Source organism: Zonotrichia albicollis, chromosome 1 (genome assembly GCF_047830755.1).
Source record: "Zonotrichia albicollis isolate bZonAlb1 chromosome 1, bZonAlb1.hap1, whole genome shotgun sequence".
Classification (NCBI taxonomy): Eukaryota; Metazoa; Chordata; class Aves; order Passeriformes; family Passerellidae; genus Zonotrichia; species Zonotrichia albicollis.
In genome coordinates this window covers 85,506,558-85,528,311 of record NC_133819.1, presented here as the reverse complement: position 1 = coordinate 85,528,311, position 21,754 = coordinate 85,506,558, and the positions used below count along the sequence as shown (strand labels likewise).

Here is a 21,754-nt window from a genome sequence, read left to right as displayed (position 1 = left end):
CTTCTTATTTTTCCTTTACACTCAGAAGTTTTGTGAAAAAATTTCGCCAACTTTACATTTTTTAAAGAGCATGCAATTTGCTTTGAAGCTTTTTCAAAAGCTTCAGCTGTACTTTCAAATGGTGCAGATGAAGGCTGGGGATGCTTTTCATGGAACAATTGTGTATTCTGAGCACCATGGCACAGGGTGGGATGTTGCAGACTTCCTTAAATGTTATGTTTAATGCATGCCTGTTCATAATTTGCTATAAGGTGAAACCTTAGATTTGGCTGGATTTTTGTATTTTCTATTGTCCAGACAAATTTGTTCAAGTTGCATGATTGTCTGTAACTTATTTTCTCTGATGGCTGGTGAGGATTCTGATTATATTATGGTTGTGGTACTGTTACTGCTGAATATATTTTATAATTTCAGTGGTGTAGGTGTGAAATCATAAATTGTTATTCTGATGAACTGTCTTCTCTTTACAAATACTTTTTCAAGAGGCAAGATAACTATCCACATTTGAATGAATTATCATAGTATTCTGCACTGCAGAAATATAGTACTGTTCCACTTTAAATATAAATGTCAAGCACATAGGACACTGTGTACTATGATTCTCCCAGGTTATTTCATTTTCTCTGAAACAATAGTAAGAATGCTGAGGGAAAGCAAACACATGCAAATTTTAGTTTAAAAGAAATATGTCTGTAAACAGACAAGTTGAGATCTGTATCAGGAGAACTGATAAGCAGTTTAAAAAACTGTGCGCTGCACAGTTTAATGAGTAGTCTTGTAAATACTGGTGTAGGTGGGATTCTTCTGTAGTTTGTACTTAGTAGCTCTAAATGTCTGTTGGTTGTGGTGTGGAGGATATGAATTGAACATACTTGTGAAACACAGTTGTTTTCAACTTGTAGACCGTGTTAGAATGAGTCATTATGAAATGAGCTGATACAGTTTTGATTTGGATGCTAAACATTTGTGTTTGTGCTCTGTGTGTTAGCAGTTGCCACAGTGCACCCTGTTCTGAAGCATTATATGCATATTAATGGCATCTGTTTTCCTTATTTGATCTTCAGTTATCATATTCTGTGTTCTTCCCTTTTCAGTGAGATCATATTATTTCAAATTTCCCACGCTTGCCACTCTCCCAGCTCACACTGTGTAACTCAGTTAAACTTGGAAAAGGTTACTGTAAAGGAGGTCCTTCCTCTTCTCTTGCATGAGAAGAGCTGTCACCTACCAGGGTAATAATAAGGAATTGCTCTAGTTCTCCATTTTTGTTGTCTTTGCCATTAGCCCTCCAGCATTCTTGACCAACTTCTTGAGCAGTTGCTGGCCAACAACATACCTATAGAAAGGAGAATGCTGGCCCTCCACGGAGTAGTTTCCCAGATGCCAACAGCTTGCAGTTTAAAGGGTGATTCTTGAGCTACAGATGCGACAGTGCTAGCTAATAACCTGTGGAAGATTTTATTTTCTTTGAATTTGCTTGAATTTTGAATCTGTATACAGTTTTCCCAGTTTAAGCATTAAAAGGAGTGCCAGTTATTTTGGCAAATTTGCTGTCTGTGCATTTATTTTCACTTCTGCTACAAGACAGATATCCCACTGTATGTGGCAGGTTCCAGCTACAGCTGGTAAATTTTTTTTGGCTTACATTCTTTTATTGGTGACAGACTGGTTTATGAAACCAAAACTTTTGAGAAAAATGACCAGTTTTGATAAGCCTGTTTTCTCTGATTCTGTACAGAGTTTTTGAGGGGAAGGCTGGGAAAATGAAAGATCCCTTCATTACTGTTACAGAGGAGAATTTCTGGAGTGTGGGGGAGCACAGTTCATATCTGCTGCATTAGGCAGTATCAAGCTCCAGTGAATATTGAGTTCTTGATACAGAATAGTATACTTCTGCTTCTGTGGAGAGGCGCGAAATGAGAGGGACAGTTGCTGACTCTTTTAAAACTTCGTGTTTTAAGAATCATACTGCAGTAAACTTGCTGATAATCAGGGCACTCAAAACAAGATGGTTTTGTCCAGGTTTAATATCGTCACCAAAATAAATATGAACAGGATCTCTTGTACTGGAAAATATAGCTGATGTCTAGTGGATGTGGGGAAGTCATGTGGAAAAATAAGCCCTATCTACCATTTGTTCCAAATTTAAGTACTCCATTTTGGGTTATGTGATTGTTCAGATCTAGGTGGAGTTTACCAGACTGTGAGTTTGTAATCTACTCATATCTTCACATCAATGAACAGAATTTGAACTGGAGCATTTAATGTATGGATTTAGTACATCATGACCCTCAGTTAGAGCATGGTGCTTAATAACACCAAGGTTGTGGGTTCAATTCCCATGTGGGCCATTCACTTAAGAGTTGAACTTGTTGGATCCTTGATAGTCACTTCCAGCTCAGAATATTCTGTCATCTGTGGTGTGGAAGTAAATAAGATGCACTTTGTCTGCACTTGGCTGATATTTGAAAGTGCTGTGATTGGCTCTGCTGTCTGCTTGATACTGAACAGTTAGTTGTGTGTTGCAGTTGTGAGCTCATAAACAGACACTGAAGTGTGAATATATTTAATTACTATCATTTTATCTGATCTGTTTAACATTTCAAAGCACTAGCACTGTTCTCTCCCAAAGATGGTAAACTAGAGGCACATCCACAACTTGTGTTGTCTTTTATCCCCCATCTTAAAACTGAGGTAAATTTTCTAGCAATGTTTTATTTCTCTTGCTAACAGTGAATTCTTCTTCCTTGTAGTAAAGCTGTGATGGATGTATTGGTTGATTTATGCAGCCAGTATCGCTTAAATCCATCTCAACATAGTCTTGAACTAAAGTCTTCAGGAACTCAACAAGTTCTGAGTTACAAGCCAAACACTTTGATAGGAGCACTGGATGTACAGACAGTACTTCTGAAAGAGAAGATTCCTGAAGAGAAGGCAAAGCGACCTCTGCCAAGGGTCCCTGAGGTCAGTACTCTGGAGGGCTAAAATGATGCCATGGAACATCATTCCATTCCTATGATTTCAGTTCTTCCAATCTTTCCATCTTTAAACCAGATGGGAAAGACTTGGGATTGATTATAACCTGCTTTACTAGCTTAACTAACAATGTTTTGCATGTAGAGTAGTAGAGGCTAGTCTAGACATCTAGACAAAATGGTTTGTTGCATGTGGTTGGATAGATGGAAATCTGAAGATTAGGGCAGTTGAAAATTGCAGTAATGGCTGAAATGGGAGTGGGGTTGTGTGGAGATGGTGATATTCTGTGCAACATCTTCATTGAAGATATAGGAGAAGATTGATCATTAATAAATGTATTTCACAATAGAGTGAAGATTAAGGAGTAGCCATTTTCCAAATGTTTGCTGAAATTTTTTTATTGTGCTAGTAACTCTATCTAATTATACTCTCCCACCTTTCAGAGTGGGACTTATAAACTTTTACATTACATCTGCCTCTGATTCCTTTTCCTTCTTTGTATGTTCTTGTGGATGTCTCCTTAGTGGGAAGTGAGGTCTGAAACGTTATTCTTCCAAATATAATTTTTTGCAAGGTGGGGTAAGTTTGCCTAGGAATAGTCAAGACAACATGGAAATCCCCAGTGCTTTTCTCATTGTGAAATGGCCTATCTGCCACAGAAAGGGGACTGAGAGTTTGTGTTTGTTTCTGCAGAAATCTGTGAGGCTGGTGGTGAACTACCTGAAGACACAGAAGGCTGTGGTTCGAGTTAGTCCAGAGGTGCCTCTCCACAGCATCATCCCAGCTATTTGTGAGAAGTGTGAAGTCAGCCAAGAGCACATTGTTCTTCTGCGGGATGGCATAACTGGGGAAGAGCTGGAGCTTACCAAGTCCTTGGAGGAGCTAGGGATAAAGGAGCTGTACGCCTGGGACAGAAAAAAAGGTGAGCCAAGACTCAAAGCAGTCTCGGCAGGGTTATATGATGTGACAACAATATTATGGGCAATTAAAAGCATTTGTGCTGCCATTCTTTTGGGGTCCAGCTGAAACAGCAGAGTGAGATCTCAGTCTGGAAAGCAGCATGGGTTTGTTCAGTGAGCTGTGCCCAGAGCAGCAGCCAGGTCAGCAATGTGCCCAGCTGTCCTTGGATGCTCTTGGGCCTTGTGCCAGGCTGGGCTGGACTCTGGCAGGGTGCAGGTTGGCCTAGGGCAGGGCAAAAGGAGGAGCTTTGCTGTGTCCCAGAGCTGCTGTTCGTAGAGGTGCGCATAATACAAGGGGCTTCATCCAGGCGGAGTCTGTCACCTGCCTGTGCTGTGGGCTGGAGAGAAGGAAAGAAGAGACATGCCATAGTCATGGCAGCTGTGAAAGCTGAGAGGCAGAGGCAACAGACCAGGGCTTCTGAGAAACAGACTGGACAGGATCAGAGACAGTTCCTGCAAAGAGCACAGTTATTGACGGTTCAGTGAGAGGAGCTAAGAGGTATTTGTATTTAAAATTTTGTTCTTATATTTACCTATCCTTACTTTCTGTTCTCATAGACAAAATTATAATAGCAGCTTTTTGGAGTTGAGTTTTATCAGCCTGATTATGCATTCAAATAACATAATTCTGTGATGTGCTTTAAAATATACCTGCTTTTAAAATACGCATTGACAAGCGCTACTTCCTTTGAGGTCAGATTGTGATGTTCATTAAAATTGTCTCCTGCAGTTTTTCTCAATCGCTACCACTTCCAGCACGATAAATATCCTTATTTATTGTTTAGATAACGCCATTCTTGTAGGTGCTGAGCTGTAGGCTTATTTTTTATTTATAAAATTATTTATTTATGTTGACATTCTCTTCTTTCCAACTCTTTGAGAAGTGACAGTTCTACCTCTGTGCGAGTCAAATTTCAGTGAGTTTAGACTTCTAAGTAAACTAAATATCTCCTTTTATTTTGAATTGCTGGGATGTTGCAAAAAGAGGCTGACAACATGTCATAACTCAATTGCATGGTTTTTTTTTTTCAAGACATGTTTACTGTAATTAAGCTAACTGTTTTAGAGCAACATATTGAACGTGGGGCATTTTCAACAGGATTCATTCAACAGACTTCAGGGACAGTGCAGAGAGTAATTATCATAAGCCTTCCGTAAAGTCTTTCCTTTCAAATGAAAGTGGTGGTATGTATGCTGGTACAGTGTTGGAAAGTGTTGGTTTTAGCCTATACAGTCAAAACCAAGACTTTACTACAGAACTGGGATTATAGCAGCAAATTATCACAGAATCACAGAATATATTGAGTTGAAAGAACCCACAAAGATCATAATGGGCTGCTCTCTACATCAGCTTTTATTTTTATATTCTATTCTTTTTTAAACTTTTGGTATTCCTTTCCTTTCATTATGACAAAATTCCCCTGATCCTAAGTGAATCTTTTGTGCTTTCCTCTTACCACCATGGTGTCTGAAAAAAATAGCAAATGCACATAAAATTTACAGGAATTTTTCCTTTGTTTGAGCAAATTTCTTCTTCAATGTTCTCATTTGTAATATCCAAGAGGAATAAACCCACTGGTTTCAGTAGCAGTTGTTCTGTGACTTGTGCATTGAGTGGGTATCTAGCCTGTTTACTTAAGAGAAAATAGGTTTTTAAAACATATTCTCACTAACAAGTAAGGTATCACAGGCACTGAAAGCCAAAGGCTGTGCTTGTAAGAGCAGATTCTTACTCAGTCTTCCCTTCCCTGAAACAGAAAACACCAAGAGCTGAAGGATTATTAAAAGAGAAGCTCTGCTGCCACCTGCTTACTAAATTCTATTTAGCAGTTGAAGCAGCTTCTTGACTGAATCAGGAATTAACACAAATGCAGCTAAACTGCTTCAGTAGCAGCCCTGCATGTGTGTTGTCGGCCAACATTCTTTTCTGTAATACTTAAGAAAAAGGGTGCTACGACTAAATAATGAATATTGTGCTTTACAGGGCTATATTAGAACTTTAATGTGTTTTCTCTTACCCTTTCCTTGCCTGACTTTTCCAGTTCCTCCATCAAAAACTCAGTCTGAGCCTTCTCTGAACTATAGAGGTACTGTACAATGCTGCTGAGGGGAAGCTTCACTCTGTGTTTAACTCTTTCACTTCACTCTGTGTTTAATGTGGGTTTTCTAGGTAGATCTTTAAGAATGTGAAATGGCATAGAGAAACAAGCTATTTTTATCTATTTTGTCTTTCCAAAGTGTTGCTTACATGTCTTGTGCTTCTGCTAATAATAAGCACAATCTGTGTGTGCTGTCTCTTCAGCAATAGCCATTAGAACACCAGCAAGTAAAAAACTTGCTATTTGACTGTTTTGTGGTATGGTGTATCTCTGTAGATTTCAAGCCTGCTCAGTTTACCTCAATCATGATTAGGTAAATTTCAGAGTTACTAACATTTCCAGGGTTTCTTGGGTTCAAAATTTATTTAGTAGCAAAGGCAGAAAATTTTGATGTCTGAGAGATCTTCCACTGAATTCAATTTATGTGCAGCAAAGAACTTTAATCAAATGTACACATAGACATTGTGTAACTGAATAGATACTGACTTCTGAATTGCTACAGTAGTTGGGCTTGAATTACGTTATATTGGTACTTCTGCTTCCAGTCAAGTAGAAAATGTGTGTATTTAGTATGTCCTTTTCCCTACTGAGTCTGTTTTAATACATTGCTTAAATTAATTATCCTCAAGAAAGGTATGGTTGATTTCTATAAGCTTTACTTCTTTGCTAATAGACTCAACACAAGCACAGTAAAACTGGATAACTTATTTAAATTTTTATGAAGAAAGTCCACCTCCAGTAGGTGTCAGCCATCGAGCAAATCTTAGCTCACGGCCTCTTGGCTTCACTAATGGCAGCACTATTCCCCCTAATCGTCTGTTATTACTTGCTGTGGCTTCCTCTTACATGGAGATCAATGCTAGATGAAATATCTGCTGTATTTATTTAAGAAAAAGTTATACAGAATGATGAAGTATAATTATTTTGATATTATATGTATTACTTCAGTCCTAATTTAATTGGATTACACAGTGCTCAATGACAGTGTTGGTGATCAGCTGCTACGTTAGCCTTTCCACAGCATTGTTTGTACTTGAAGACTATGTAGTTGTAGTTGAAGACTATGCAAGTAAATGAATCATAATCCATATCTAGACACAGCCCAGCCCCAAGCATAAACCAGCATAGCTTGTGCTTATTATTTAAGAAAATCATTAATTCATTACTGTATTCTTTGCAGTGCAGTTGTAGCCTTTCTTAAGGATAGTTTCTCCTTGTTGTCCTTTGTGTTCATTGTTTATGTTTAACACCTTCTGACACATGGGATTGGTTATATGCAAAAGTGATCTGTGTGAAAATCACTTTGATTTTATGCAAATAAGTTTACAAAAGTTCTGGGATGAGGTTTTTTTCAGTAAAACTTTATTTTGTGTCAACAAGTAAGTCATTTTAAATAGAGTTTTAATTGTTATTAAGCAAATATTTACAAGAGAAAGTGGGGTTTTTTTTCCCTGTGAACTAAAATTTTGAGTACTAGTGGAATAATCTGATGTGATTGGAATCAGGAGGAAAGATTTATAACATTATGCAGAGTCCATTTTAAAAAGTTAGAAGGCTTCATCATCTGTGTATTAAATGGGCAATGTTTTTTCTGTGGTGTGTGAGTGTGTCATTTTGCTCATCCAGTTTGTGGATGAGAAACTCAAGGGGGAAATTGTAGGGATACTAAATTGAGAACTTATACAAATTCTTGAGCAGGTTCGAGGAAGACATATATGAGTTCTTACAGCCTGAAATACCTATAAAATCCCCTCTTTTCCCACCTAAAGTAAAAGCACCAAGATAAGAAGGATGACCACAACCAGCTAATTCAAATTCTATAGAGTGCCTTGTTTCCAAGAGGAGGGTCTTTTTCTTCTCCTTGGAAACAGGGGGAAGAGCTTTATCCAAATTACACATTTAGAATCTCTTGTTTAAGTTCACAGTATTAAGTCAGACCTATGAATTTTTAAAGATACTACCAGTATATCTTTTTTTTTAATGAATTGTTAAAGGTACTCACCAGTATATATATTTTTTAGGTGTTTGGGGATTTTTTAGTATTATGGTACTCTATGAGATTTAAGTAATACATCTAACAAGCATTTCTGAAGTTGGAAGCAATTTGCTCATGTTTTGCCTTTTAATAAGGGTTACTGGATTGTGATTGAAAACCTCATGCACTATATTAAATTATTCCATTAGGTTTTGGAATATACTCAGAACACATGAAAGTTTGATGACAAAGTAAGTGCAGAACCTGGCTTTTACTTAATCCAGTCCATAACACCTTCAACTCATAAAAATCCAGCATTAGCCCAGGACATTTTAAAGTACTCATTTTGTGAATCTTTATTTCAAAAAAATAACAACTATTCCATTAAATTTTTTTCAGAACCAAATCGAAAGGCTTCAGTAAGCAGTGATGCAATAGAGAAAGAAAAGACAAGACTTTTGGGATTGTTTAATGCTGATACAAGAAGCAGCCAGGTAAGTGTCCAGCAGTGTACTGCTCACTTTCTTTCCAGGTCTGTTATGTCTGTAGGTGGTGGCATTTGTTTGCCCTGCTTTCCTTTTCCTTCCAGAGAGTATTGTGTTAACAGGGGCATAAACTATATGTGATCAGTGCAGCCTGATGGAGATATCGCCTGTCTATTGAAGGAGTCAAGCATGTTGACCATTTACTTTCTTCTTTATTTTTTTTTCAATGTTGTGAGTTCAGTAGGTGTTAAAGAAGGGCACTAGTTTCAAGCAGCCTGTGTCTGCTTATTAGTAGTACTCACATTATAAAATGCATTTATGAAAGGACTGATGTAATACAGAACAATTTAATTACCAAGTAGATGTGTCCTATGTCCTCTTCTGTGCATGGGTGATGATCTCTTTTAAAGCATTCAGACTCTCAGAAGCTCTGTGCAGTCACTCCATTGCCTTCTCCAAGTCTTTAAAGATGATGAATCAGGTGTAGAAGAAATAACTTCCAATACTGAACTGAAGGATCACTGTCTGCTGGAGTGCATGTTAGTCATTTTAAACTTTGTATTCTTGAACTGAAAAACTGAGGAAAGAAATTTTGTATTAAATTATTCCATTGAGATGAATTTATGAAGAATATTTCCTGTACCACAGGAATGAAATACACAAGAACTTTCTGACTTAACATGGAAAAAAATAGTGGGCTTTTAACTTCATACTTTTTGCATTCTTTACTAAAAATATTGGTGTTAAATGATTTTGGACATAAAGTGTTTAATGCTCTAGGATGTCAGAGGAAAAAGGGAGCTTTCTTTTCTCTAGTTTTAACCCTCCAAGGCTTTTGGAGTAGAATTACAAAATGTGTATCTGATTAAGTGGCAGAAAGAAACATTTGCTTGTTAATGGACTGGTGTTTTACTTATCCAGTCATCTCAGTCACATTTGCAGAACTGTGACGGCTTTTCAAAATCTCTCACAATTGTCTGCCATTTTATTCATTATTAAATTTGTGGTGCTTTTGCTAAGGAATAGAATCCTTTATGGACATTTTGAATTACTTATTTCTGTCATAGATACTAAATTGTTCTTAATGTCTTATGAGGGACACATGGGACCTATTTTATGAGATAAGTCGGTCACTTTCAGAGTGTTTTTCCACTGTAAGAAAATACTTCCTGTATAGAAGGGAAAAATTTTAACTAGAGAGATAATCCTGTATCAGCTCAGAAGAATCAAGTAAACAAGGGATCTCAGCCTGAGCCTCTAGAGCATGCTGTGGGGCTGCAATTCCTCTGGAGGAAACAAACACATTACAGCATGCAGTTTCTGCATCGTACTTTGGCCTCTCATTCCATTTCACTGAAATTGGGTGTGAAATCTGTGTCCTGGCAATTCTAACTCCTGAAGCAGATCAGTTTTAACTTTTAAAGTATTAATGCTCACAATCTTAGCAAAGTTGCTATGAAATATTCTAATTCAGTGGTTACTGCAATGGATTTCTCACAGCCGAGTTGGAAAGGTGTTCAAAGATTGCAAGCGCCTCTCTTTTTTTCTGTTCTCTTTCTCTTGCTTATGAAAGCAAAGGAGGTGATACTGAGTTTTTCAAAATAATGAATTTGAAAAAATGCTAAGGAAATTGTGGGTGAATTAAATTCAAAATTCTATTTGACCTGGAAAAAAGTAGGAGCTGCACAAATAAGTATGAGAAACAGCTTCTAAATCTGAGGAAAAGTTCTAAGTCTTTCTTGCTGGTAATTCTGACAAGTTAATTGATTTTTCTTGGTCATTTCTTTATTGGACACTTACTTTCAAATGACAGTTACTCTGTGGGAAAAGAAACGATAAGTCAGAAATTTTGTTTAGTTGAGCAAGAAAGTCACTGTTGCCTTCACAAACCTCTGGGAATTTAAAACGTGATAGATGGAAGAATTACTGAAAACAAAGAATGACACAGCACACAGGAGCAATCAGATGTTAATTAGACATAATATATCTGACTTTCTATTCTGAAAGTTTTCTAACCAAAACAGTAGGGAAACTGCTGAACAGACTTAGCAGGATGAGGACAAACTAACAAAAATCTTTTAATGAAAATTTTGGTAAGTTTATGAAGGGACTATGATGGGATGCCTTGTGATTTCAGGGACCTGGAATCAAAAGCCCAGGGTACCTAAACTCTGCTCTTTATGGGTTTTTTACATTACTCTCCCACAAGGCTTAAGTTGGTTCTGTGTATTTTTTGTTTGTTTGCATTATGATTTGCAGTGGTGAGGTGTGTGTATGTAATGCATATTAGAAATATTTGACAGGAAGAATTGTTCAAAGTTCTGCACAGCAGTAGGACTGCAGACTTGCAGGCATTTGCAAGGGGAAGGCGATTTCTTTTGCAAGGGAAGAAGAGTGTTAGCCTGTGTTGCAAACTGTCCTGGATCAGATGTCACTGCACACTACAGGCCTATGCTCAGATTTCCATGCCCATGCACATGCTTTCTTTCTCAACTGGCTCACTGAGAGCAGTAATTGTGGTATGACAATACACCAGACCTAACTTTTCTAAAAAAACCTTTCCATTATATTGAAGAAACTGTGACATAGAATGAAAGGAAAGTCCTACTCTCATGGCTGGTACAAATTTGTTAAAAGTATTTCTTTGGTTAACTTTGTACTGGCAGGCTTAATGCCAGATCAGGTATCATCTTGTTCTCTTCCATTCTAATTTTATGCTGGATCAGTTACCCTCTGTTCTCCTGCAGCTGGCATAAAAAGCATATAGGTGGCATGAACTCCTTTTCTTTTCTATGTTAAATGTAGCCATTTGCCTGAGGCTAAATCCAGATAAAATTGGCATTGCTAAACAATCAGTAGAGCAGAGGTGCTATGCAGACAGTCATGGGATCTAGGCTTCAGTAAGGTGCATGCTAGCACACAGAAACAATTCCTTCATAGGGAAATGGCAAGGAAGGAGCTCCCTGCTTGTTCCATTGTGTCTGTGGGTAGAGCAGAGACTAGCAGTCTGGTCCCTGATATTACAGGAATTAGTTACTCCCTTTTTTTATAGATGCCTAAGGATTTTGTCTTTGTAGTCTTAAATATTTTTCCTGATGGCTTTCTTAGCTCCTTGCCTACATCAGGGAACTCTGCAGACTACTTCAGAGTTTCTCAGCAATCAGGTCCAGCACTACTGAGGCAGTTTGTCTTGGTTGTCTTGATGGGGTTTGGTATTTTGCTCTGGCATGTTTTGGCAGTTTTGTTTCCTTTGCTGCTGCTGTGTAGGACACTTGTTTGTGTTGCAGACAGAAGAATACTTGAGGATGAACAGAGATTGTGGTGAGGAGGATGTTTTTAGTTCTGCATCTACAAGTGAAGGAAGCTTGGATGTAAGTACTAACACAGCTTGTAGATGCTATTGCATTCTTATTAGCTCCTGCAGTTTGAATTAACCAGAAACCACTGCCCTTCCTGATGCTTAGCCAAGTAGAAGTAGAAATAGCTTAAGCTTTAGCAGGCTTCGTTACATGAGTGCAGAGTTTGCATATCTTAATGAGGTTAAACTGTAATGCATTGTCTTCAAATAAAACTTGCTAGCTTCACTATGAATAAAGTTTCATTCAGTGTTAAATTCCAAGCAGTTGTGAGAAACAAGAACATGGGTGTTGTGACATCAGCGACCGTCCTGTGTGATGCAAGAGAATTTTTGCCTTGCCAACGCTATTTAAAACAGACTTTTCTTATAAAACCCCACCTTTCCTTTTCATCCCTGTATCTGACTTCTGCAGCATGGCAACATTCTATTTGTTTCATAAGGAGCTTGGGGGTGAAGAGAAAACACTGGAAAAAAACAGGATTTTTATTAAGTATCTCAATAGGGTTTGGGGTACTAAAACCCTGTGAACCACATTTAGAAATATTAAGTGACTGACAGCATACTGATTTATGAGGATCTAAATAGGAAGGTATCAGATTAGGAAGTGTAAATGGCACATCTTTTTATTACTTTTTAAAATTACTTGACTTTTTGTTATCATATTTTCAAAACCTAGAGAAGACTGCTGATGTGATAGAAGTTTGAAATGTGAGGTTCAGCTCTGAATCCCCTTTTCATAAATAGATCTTTGCAAAAGGAGTGTAGATCTGCAAAATATAAAACTCAGTAGCCACAGGGGATGACATGGAATTGTGGAAAAAAATGAAGGAGTAAGAAAACAAATCCCAGATCAAGAATAATATGAGAGGAGTACAAAAGGAGAAATAGATAGAAAATTGATTTGCTATGAGTGTAAAAACACCAAACTGCAAATCTGTGAAGACTTCATAAGAAAAAATTACTGAAATGAAAAACCTACTTGTAATACTAAAAATTTGGGCAACTCTATAAAGATGAATAGATTAATAGGCCTTTGTTACTGAAGGAAAGTCCTAGAAGAGGGTGATCATGAGTAATTGAAATAGACTAAGTAAAAGCATAGAAAAAGCATCACAAACACTGCCAAAATAAAATAATTTTGTGGTTTGTATTCACTGCCATTATAAATTAATCTCAGTACCTTGATACCCAAGTACTTGAAAAGAGTGAGGAGAAAGACTAGGAATTACAAGTAAGAATATGATGGTAAAGGTGTGTGGTGCTTTCCCCAGAAGAGAGACGTCACCTTATTTTTCTTGGAAATTTTATAGGGAAAATTGTAATTTTTTTTTTCCTCTTACATTGATGAAAAAAGATTTCAAAACCATTTTGAACATGTAAATGCCTTCTAAATGTGCCAGTTTATAGGGAGGAAAGGGCTCTTGAAGAGGCAAAAAGGTTTTCTTTTCATTCAGTTAAATGAGCATGTCAGGGATTTAAATTTTTCCCACTTTCTTCATGAGAGGAATTAATCTTGAAGAACAATGTAGCCCTTGTTCAGTGTTTGTCTTTCACTTCTGGTTTGACACCTGTGTTTGTATGAGCACCAATCCTGCTAATACATGAGCACATGAAGAAAAATGTTGACCTTGTTGCATTGAATTTGGCATTCTGTTCAAGCTTGTAGAAGGTGTTTTAAATAAGTCTAACAGAATCACTCAGCAGCCCAGAAATTCCATCTTTTCAAGTGGCTAGATGCGCTTCAAGAAAAAGTTCAACAATTGTGATTCCTTAGGAGAAAAATTTAAAAATGTTGCAAACTTGATACAGATAGTTGCCACAGATAATTTTATTAAGATAAATTCAAATGGAAATACTAGAAAAAACACTTCATCATTTTAAAAGTTTAGCTTAGCAGTTCCTTATGGACTAGATTTGATTCCCTCAATCATTCTGAGTAATTTGTAATTCTGCTTGTTCAAAAGATACCTCATTTACCTCAGTGGAACTAAGTATCCCAGTTCCAACTGAGTGGTATCTTACATGGACATATATGTGAAATATGTATTTAGAGATCATTATATAGAAGTTTCATTGCTGAGATAGGATTGTGGGCAAAATGTCATCCAGCAGAGGATTCCTCTTTTGTGAGTACCTTGGGTCTGCTCTCTAGTACTGCTTTGGGTCATCTTGAAAGTATTTTGGTTTTGCTGTGTGGGAACCAAAGGTAGTTTCAGTTTTATTTCTGAAAGAAAAATATCTTGCCATTGCTTTTGGTACAGTACCAGGAATTACATTGACTGGGTCAAGAAAATTTTTCTTGCCTACAGAGAAATAGTTAATCTGTGAAGTACTACCAAGGTAAAGGCATGAACTTTCATATGCCCAGTTTAAATCCTTTTCTCACTATTATGTGGTGGGGGTACCTACCATACAGAATTGTAGAAAAGAAAATTTAATGATTCTATTCTGGAGTTGATTAATTTGGAGTTGGTTTGCTTCTTTGTTTAAACTGGGCAATATGAAGAAATGGAATAAAAAAGTATAAGAAATAATAGATGCTTAGGTGTTTATTCAAGCACAAGTTATATTCCTTTTTTAATCACCAAACCATTCTCAGTGGCATATTTATCTAATTATTATTTGAATTATTAATGACTCTAAAAATACTTCCAGTGATGAAGAAGCAAATTTTCAAAGTCACGATGGCAAAGTCAACATTTATGCTTGAGGTGAAGGGACACTTTTTCACAGTATCAGCAAAAGTAAAGGTGAAAAGAATTTGCTATCACAGAGAGAGAGTAAAGAAATGTACAAAATTTTGTCCATGAAAATTCTCAAAGTGCAGCAGTTCATTACACCACACACCACTGCAGGACACAAAATCCAACCATGTATTGTAAATGAAGCAGAAATCCTTTCCCTTAATCTGAGAAGAAAAACAAATCAGTTTTGTGCTAAGCAGATCAGTTTTCTATTCAGGCTAACTTTTCACAAAACAAATGCCATTGAAATACACAATATACAGGTAAAGCAGCTGGAAGTTGCAGCACAGTTAAGTGTATGCAGTTTTTCCTGTGCCGAAGGCAGACTGTCAGAGCTTGAGTTCAGAACAGCGGGAAAAAAAAGGAACTTGAGTTCTCTCTGCCGCTTGGTGTCACTGTCCTCATATAAACAGTTGATCAAGATAAAGCCCGGTATTGGAACACGGTACTAAAATTAGCCGGTTTTATTTTTGGGGCCTTCGTGTTTTCATAAATCAAGAGTGAAAAAACACGTCCCAAGTGCTGAACGATGTGTAGCTCTGATGTGGACTTTGTTTATGTAATATATCAGCTTGGGAACAAATGTTTAGAAGTACAGCCAGGAACACTTATCTGAGGTTTTGAAACTTCAGCACAAAGTCTTATCACATGGGGTTTCTCTAGTTCAAACAGGGCTGCAGTAGTGCAATGTTGGAGGATCTTCATGAGCACTTCATCAGCACCATTTCAAAAATAACTAGTTTTCAGTGTATTTCAGAATGTAAGTTTTACCCATTATAGAATCAATTAATTAAATGAAGCAAATAGTCCAGTAGTTCTCTGCTTGATGAGTCTGTCATGCTATGATTATATATGTTCATATGCAAAACTACAAGAGGAAAATAAATAAGTAATTTAAAATATCAAACAGGTATCGGATATTTTGAAGATATGTGTACGGGATTTTTGGTTTGTTTTTTATTTCATAAAACAAATGTACCTGAATAATTGCAGGATTGTTCTCCAGAAAGTTCTGTTCTGTTCTCCAGAAGAAAATTATCAAGAATTTTGCTGCATTAGTAATCCTGCCAATCACTTCATTAAGTGGTAGCAGCAACTCTTTTCCATATAAGGGCTTTAAAAATATTTATGATTTACCTTTTCAGAGCCTTGTACTCTAGCTGTAACTTCTGTGCCCTCTTTGATGGCAGGAGTTACACCATTCATGGTACACTTTGCCAGTTCAGAATGGGTGAAAAGAGTATAAGATACAGTTAGGTGAATGTTATTTCTCTTGAACCATGTCAGCTCCCAGGTGATCAGGTAATATCTTTTCCTGTCAGGGATTTCATGTCACACAGGCAGGTACTGTTCAGGGCAATAGGAATGAGAATTCTGGCCATGTCATCTAGGTGGAAGTTAACAGCCATCCACTTGTAATATTTCCTTGTGTTTGGCAATCACCTTTGCTTTAAATTCCTAGTTTCATGTTCTCCCTTCTTGGTCTCCTGACAACATTTAGAGTGTGTTTATTTCTTGTTAGCAGGGACAAATCCTGGGATACTTATGTTGCATTTTGTAGAGTTAAAGCTGTCTATGCTCTGTCCAAGATGTAGGTTGTGATCTACCCTTGAGGCAATGTTTGCTAGTGTAATTTTGTTCGCAAAATATGAAACTCAACAAACTGAGTATGGAAAGTTGTCTAAATGCTGCACCAGTCAGGGCTGTTAGCCCCAGCCTTTTGTTAAAGGGTGCCTGTAAGCTGGTAGGTAGATGCCAGAGGATGACACTAGGGAAGATACAGTTATAAATATTTTCATTTGTGCAGCTGTTGACATGTCTAGAAGTAAAAGAGATCTAATAAATACCGTATATCTCAGCCTAAGGTTCACCATCACAGTAGAGTTAGTTTTATTTTGATAACCTGTGATACACTGTGGGGAAAAAAAAGAAAAACTCATTACTGTTAACTTGCCTTGGTAAGAAAAATGGTTTGCCCAAGGCTTAAGCTGGCATTGAGAGAATTTCAATAGTAAGGATGCCAATGACCAACTTGAGTTCTCCTTATCTACTGACGGACAGGAGGCAATATGCGTTATATATAGTAATAGAAATTAAACTTGAATACAAGAGGGAGAAAAATTTGCATGGAAATTTCACTGGGGAGCATGTGATTAAAATTACTTGAAATCCTCATCATCCCCTAATCTTCAAAACGTCCAAAAATGGCTAGAGGATGAGTTACATGTCTACTTTATTCTGTCTCAGAGCAGAGTTATAGATTAGGCAGACCATAAGGTGCCTTTCAGTCAGGCTGTGGCTGCTGGAGAGATGCAGACGTACCCACCTACTTTTGTGGTGTGCACTTACAGGATATTAACTGTCTCCACTCCTGTGGATCATAGATGGTTTTGCATATTATAGTATCTTCAGGTTTTTCTTACAGTATGTGATAGCAGAAGGCAAGACCTTGAAACAGTGGCTGCCTGCCACCACCAGACTTCAGGTTTTTCCTCCACAATGTGGTGTTACTAGACCTCTTCAAAGAAAAGGTCCTTGGAGTTAGTGTAAAAAAAGTCATCTCAGAACCAGCCAAACTACTCGGGCTAAAAAAATTAAAAAAAAAAATTAGCCCGAGGCAGACACCTGGAATGGAAAGTCTCAGCATCCTTGGTTAAAGCATGGTGAAGTTACAAGCTATTAAAAACAGTATCTGGTGAAGAGACATGTCAGCTGACCCCTGTTCTGTCTGTGCTGCTCAGCTGGTACTTGCTAACTTCATGCGCTCAAAAATCACTTGTCAGCTCTTGTCCTCACCACACAAAAGTGGCTTAAGATAATGAGATTTGAAAAGAAATCATTAAGGGTGGACTTCCCTCCATTTGACTTCTGAGTGTTAAGTTTGTAGAAGTTGGATTTAAGCTTCTTTTTGTAACCATGAAGGTGTTTTATTTTTTAAATAAAATATTATCAGGTAGTCAGTGGTTACCAGAACCTGTGTGTTTATTTCAAAATGCGTGGTTCAGAGTTAAATCATCACAGCTCTTGATGTTCATGTTGCTGCTTTTAAAAAGATAGGTCATAATCTTCAGGTCCTGCAGTGGTTTTAGCTGGAGATTTTGAAGGAAATATTGTCAAGAAACATTCTGATACGAACACAGAGAAATGGATTAAGTCAAATCAAAAGGACTGGAGTAGTGTTATATCTACAAAAGGAATTGGCAACAACTATGCCTGGCAGTGCCTGTTTTAAATACCTGACAGTGTGGGTGTCTGGCCTCTGAATCTCAGCAGCTGAGAGTCAGATTTCTCAAGTTTTGAATCCACTAAAATCTTCACAGCAGGAGTTGCTTGTTAAACTCTGCCCATCTGTGTCTGTTACCTGCCTCTGCTCAAGATTCAAATCTCAAATCAGCTGTTAGATTCAGGTATTTAAAGCTTTTACTCTAGGGCATTACCACCTACCACTGTTTTCCAAAATCCTGAGTGGCCTAAGTTCTCTTTTTTGCCTTTAAAGATATCAGCACCAGGGAATTATTTCCTCCTTTGCAGAAAAGAAAACCAAACTACTTACTGAGCTGAAGACTGCTTGGAACAAAGCTATGAGGTATTCTTGATGTGGGAAGCATCCTTTTGTAAAAATACCCAAATATTCAGTGACTCAGAGAGCAAGAGCAAGCTTAACTATTCAGACCAGTAATGAACCAACTTAAGTGCAGTGGCAGCTCTGGCTTCCAGTGCCAGCACTAGAGATGGTTTTCTGTGTTTTATGCTTAGCAGATGTTACATCCAGCAAGTAAGTAGTCACTAAAGCTAGAACTGGAGGAGCCAAATGGCTTCCTGCCCAGAAGAATGCCCTAATCTCAATCTCTTTTTAGCTAAACTCATGTTCATGTCCTTGAACAGAGAGTAGTTTTGCTCTCCTCACAAGAGGGGAAAGTTTGTAATTTCTCACCTAAGCAATGGTTTTGAACCTGGATTTACCATACTCTTACTGAATCATCAAACTTGTGGCAGGGGTTTGGACAGGACAAGAGGTAAATACCATCGCTGCCTTTTCAGGCAGTTTCATTTTTGTGAAGCCCAGTTGCTTAGTTGTGCTTTAAACATATCTATTAGATCAGGCCCCTTGGCTGACAAAGAAGGAGATTTGTACATTTTATGGATCCTGTTGGAATTTAGGCAGGAGGTTAGAAGCATGGTTTCTCCACAGTTTCTATGCTCAGCATGCCCAGAAGCAGATTTCAGGCACCAAAATGGAAGCGAGCACATCAGAGGGATATGTGTCAGGCTTATTGATGGGAAAGCACAAACCATTGTGATTTAGGGAGGCATAATCTAACAGGAGCATGCTAAGTTAGGCTTGTGTGTGGCAATTCCAGACCTGGGCTGTATGGCATCATTCTCTGCACGGTGATGTACCCAGCCAGTCTGGCATAAGTTGGCTCAGATATCTCCCTGGGATGTTTAATTAAGACCTGGTGACACACCCTTAACCACCCAAATCCTTTTATGTCTGATTCATCTTTTGTTACTGATTTCACTGAAAAGTTCTGAAGTCAACTCACTGAAAAAAAAAAAGGTAGAATAAAGCAGCAGCTAATAAGACCAATGGCTTTTAATTTGCATTAATAAAAGCACATTAAATAATACCCAGAGACAAACTCAAAATTCCACTTGAGATTTTTCTAGTGACATGTCAACCACTCAGGCTTTTCTTTCTTGGTTATTAATATTACCAGAACCCCTTAATAGTCTGTAATAGCCTTGTAATTCACATTTGGTCATAACACATTCAGCATATTGTGCTTAGTGGCAAGCATGCAGTGGTCTGGAAAATACCACCTTTAAACAAAAGTTTATACCAGGATCAGGCTTTTCACAATTGGAATTTCTTGTCAGGCTTTCCAGTGGTAACTACTGTAGTGAAAGGATTTGTGTGTGTTTATGCCAGTGCCCTTTACTAGATGAAATCAGAAACAGCTAATAGTATTTCATTGATTCCATATTTCTAATATACAATGGAAATTTTTTAGGCAGTAAAACCTGTTTTGTAGCGGCATAATCTGAATCCCATGTAACCGTAGATTCATTATATTAGTCTAAAATATCCTATTAGCATATGTAGATTTTAGATACAGCAAAAATTTTCAGCACCAGTTAAGGTATAATTTCTTTTCTTTTGCAAACAATTTCTGAGGCATGAGCGCTAATAGGATTTGGTTTCTTTCCAGCCTCTTCTGTGGACAGTGAAGACTCGATTTCATTAAAAGTAGTGGCATACAATAACATTTCTTTTAATTAGATGATCTCATGATTTCCACACATATTTGTTCTGTGCATTATTGTTAGTTGGCAAAAGTGAGCTGCTTGGTAGCGTGTGAAACCATATGTCTCAATAATATCTCATGGCAGGTAAGGGAGTATTTGCAAAACACTTGCTGACAGGACACAATGCATTTGACTTTGATGGGGAAGTTTTCCTAAGTCAACTTTATGGCTTAGTTCTCTCATGCAAAGTCAGACCTACATAAGACTTAGTGGCTCTTACAGGTCTTCCTTTAACTCAGATTTGTCTGTATGAAGCAAAGACTGTGAAGCACTGAATGTGCTTGATGTGCTTCGCACTTGTTCATCACTACAAAAAGAGATCATCTAACACCTGTAGCCTGTTTTGTATTTTTTCTTCTTTTCTTCCTTTTTTTAATAGGCAACTGTTGAATTAGCTTCTGTAAGTCTTATGTGCAGTTGCAATACAGTTCCTCCCCTTGGAGCTTAGCAGAAAGGACTACAAATACTTTCAGCCCTTGAAATGTTTCAAGAATATAATACTTCATTTGAATTCTAAGAAACATATTGGGATGAGAACTGAAGCAGAGCGAGTGTGGCAAATAGTGATCAATCTTTTTAAAGGCTTTTCAACATTATGAAGTAGTCAGTTCGTCTTTCTTGAATAATTTTTTCAGTGTCATTTGCACTTTCAAGCAGATTTAAAAACACTTGGGCAAACTAAGGAAAATATTTCTGATTTTGTAGGTGGTCAGCTGGAAGGGCAAAAGAGAAAGAAGATCAAGGCAGGTAGCAAGACGTAGCCCTACAGAAGTCTTAAATAGGAAATTAGCTGTAGGCATTGGCCCCACTGACTTTTTCAGTGCCATCCCAAGCACCTGTTGAGGTGTTTTGCTGGTTCAGAATCTCAGTGACCTGCTGTGAGCCAGGTGTGACCAGTGTGTAGGTTATAAATTGTGTAGGTACACTGACATAGTGAGATGGAGAGATTGGCAGTAGATTTATGTTGTTAGTGTGAAATTCCCCACACCCCCCTTCTCTGATGGCAACATTTTCTTCTTTCCATCCCAGCAAATGCTCAGATATCATCTTGACTTCAGTCTCCCCCAGTTTTAGTACAGAGATGGTGTGATTTCACTGACTCTAAATGGAGCTTGTTCTGATTTACAGTTGTTTGCACAGGACAAGAGTCAGGCCAGTAAAGTGCACTGTGGAGGTTTGCCTTGTAAAAACCTAATGGCAATGGATTTGACAGAAGTGGGGAGGGAAGAAGAAACATTTAAGACTATTTATTAATCAAGAATTCCAGCAGGGAGGCTTTTCTTGCTTGATTCTGGCAAATGTACAGATGAGAGATATTGTGCAGAGGCTGTTTCTGCACAAGCAGAGAAAGCCCTTCAGATGTAAACATTTGAGCAGCTGGCATGGGAGATTAGTGCACCAGCAGTGGGAGGGGGATAATAGTGGATAGTGGTGCTGTCTACATTTAACAAATGTTAAACAAGGTCCTTGTTCTAGTTTCAGGGCTACAGGTCAGAAAGACAATATCAACTAAAAATACTGGCAGTTGTACAAGTCAGACAAAGTTATTAACTAGTACTTAATTAAAAGCAACTTGCCTATCCAAAGTTCTGACACCTTCTTCCCCCCTCACCCAAAAGGAGGAGGGGGGGGAAGGGAACTGGGAAAATATATCCTATGCAACTTCTTTGAGTTAGAAAGAAAAAAAAACACTTTATCCTATGTCTATGAAAAGGCAATGCTTTGGGACTTCTTAATGATTTTTATTTTGATTGTGAACTTAATGTATTGTTCTGCTTTTAATTTCCCGTGGCTGAAAATTACATCAAAGAAAGAATCATGCTAAGGCTGAAAGTAGAGGTCTTTTAG

General features: G+C 37.7%; 1 protein-coding gene across 7 annotated transcripts in view; it reads left to right on the top strand.

Moving 5' to 3' along the window:
- The window catches only part of COBL (cordon-bleu WH2 repeat protein), a 157,901-nt gene that overhangs the window by 49,478 nt on the left and 86,669 nt on the right, over positions 1-21,754 (top strand). For 4 of the 7 annotated variants that reach the window (XM_074546285.1, XM_014265157.3, XM_014265154.3 and 1 more), the window contains exons 3-7: positions 2,754-2,964; positions 3,670-3,898; positions 5,978-6,022; positions 8,409-8,503; positions 11,782-11,865. In XM_074546285.1, coding sequence (XP_074402386.1) covers positions 2,754-2,964; positions 3,670-3,898; positions 5,978-6,022; positions 8,409-8,503; positions 11,782-11,865 — 664 coding nt within the window. The remainder of the gene's footprint in view (positions 1-2,753; positions 2,965-3,669; positions 3,899-5,977; positions 6,023-8,408; positions 8,504-11,781; positions 11,866-21,754) is intronic. The other 3 variants (XM_026791773.2, XM_014265156.3, XM_026791774.2) reach the window with 3 other exon arrangements.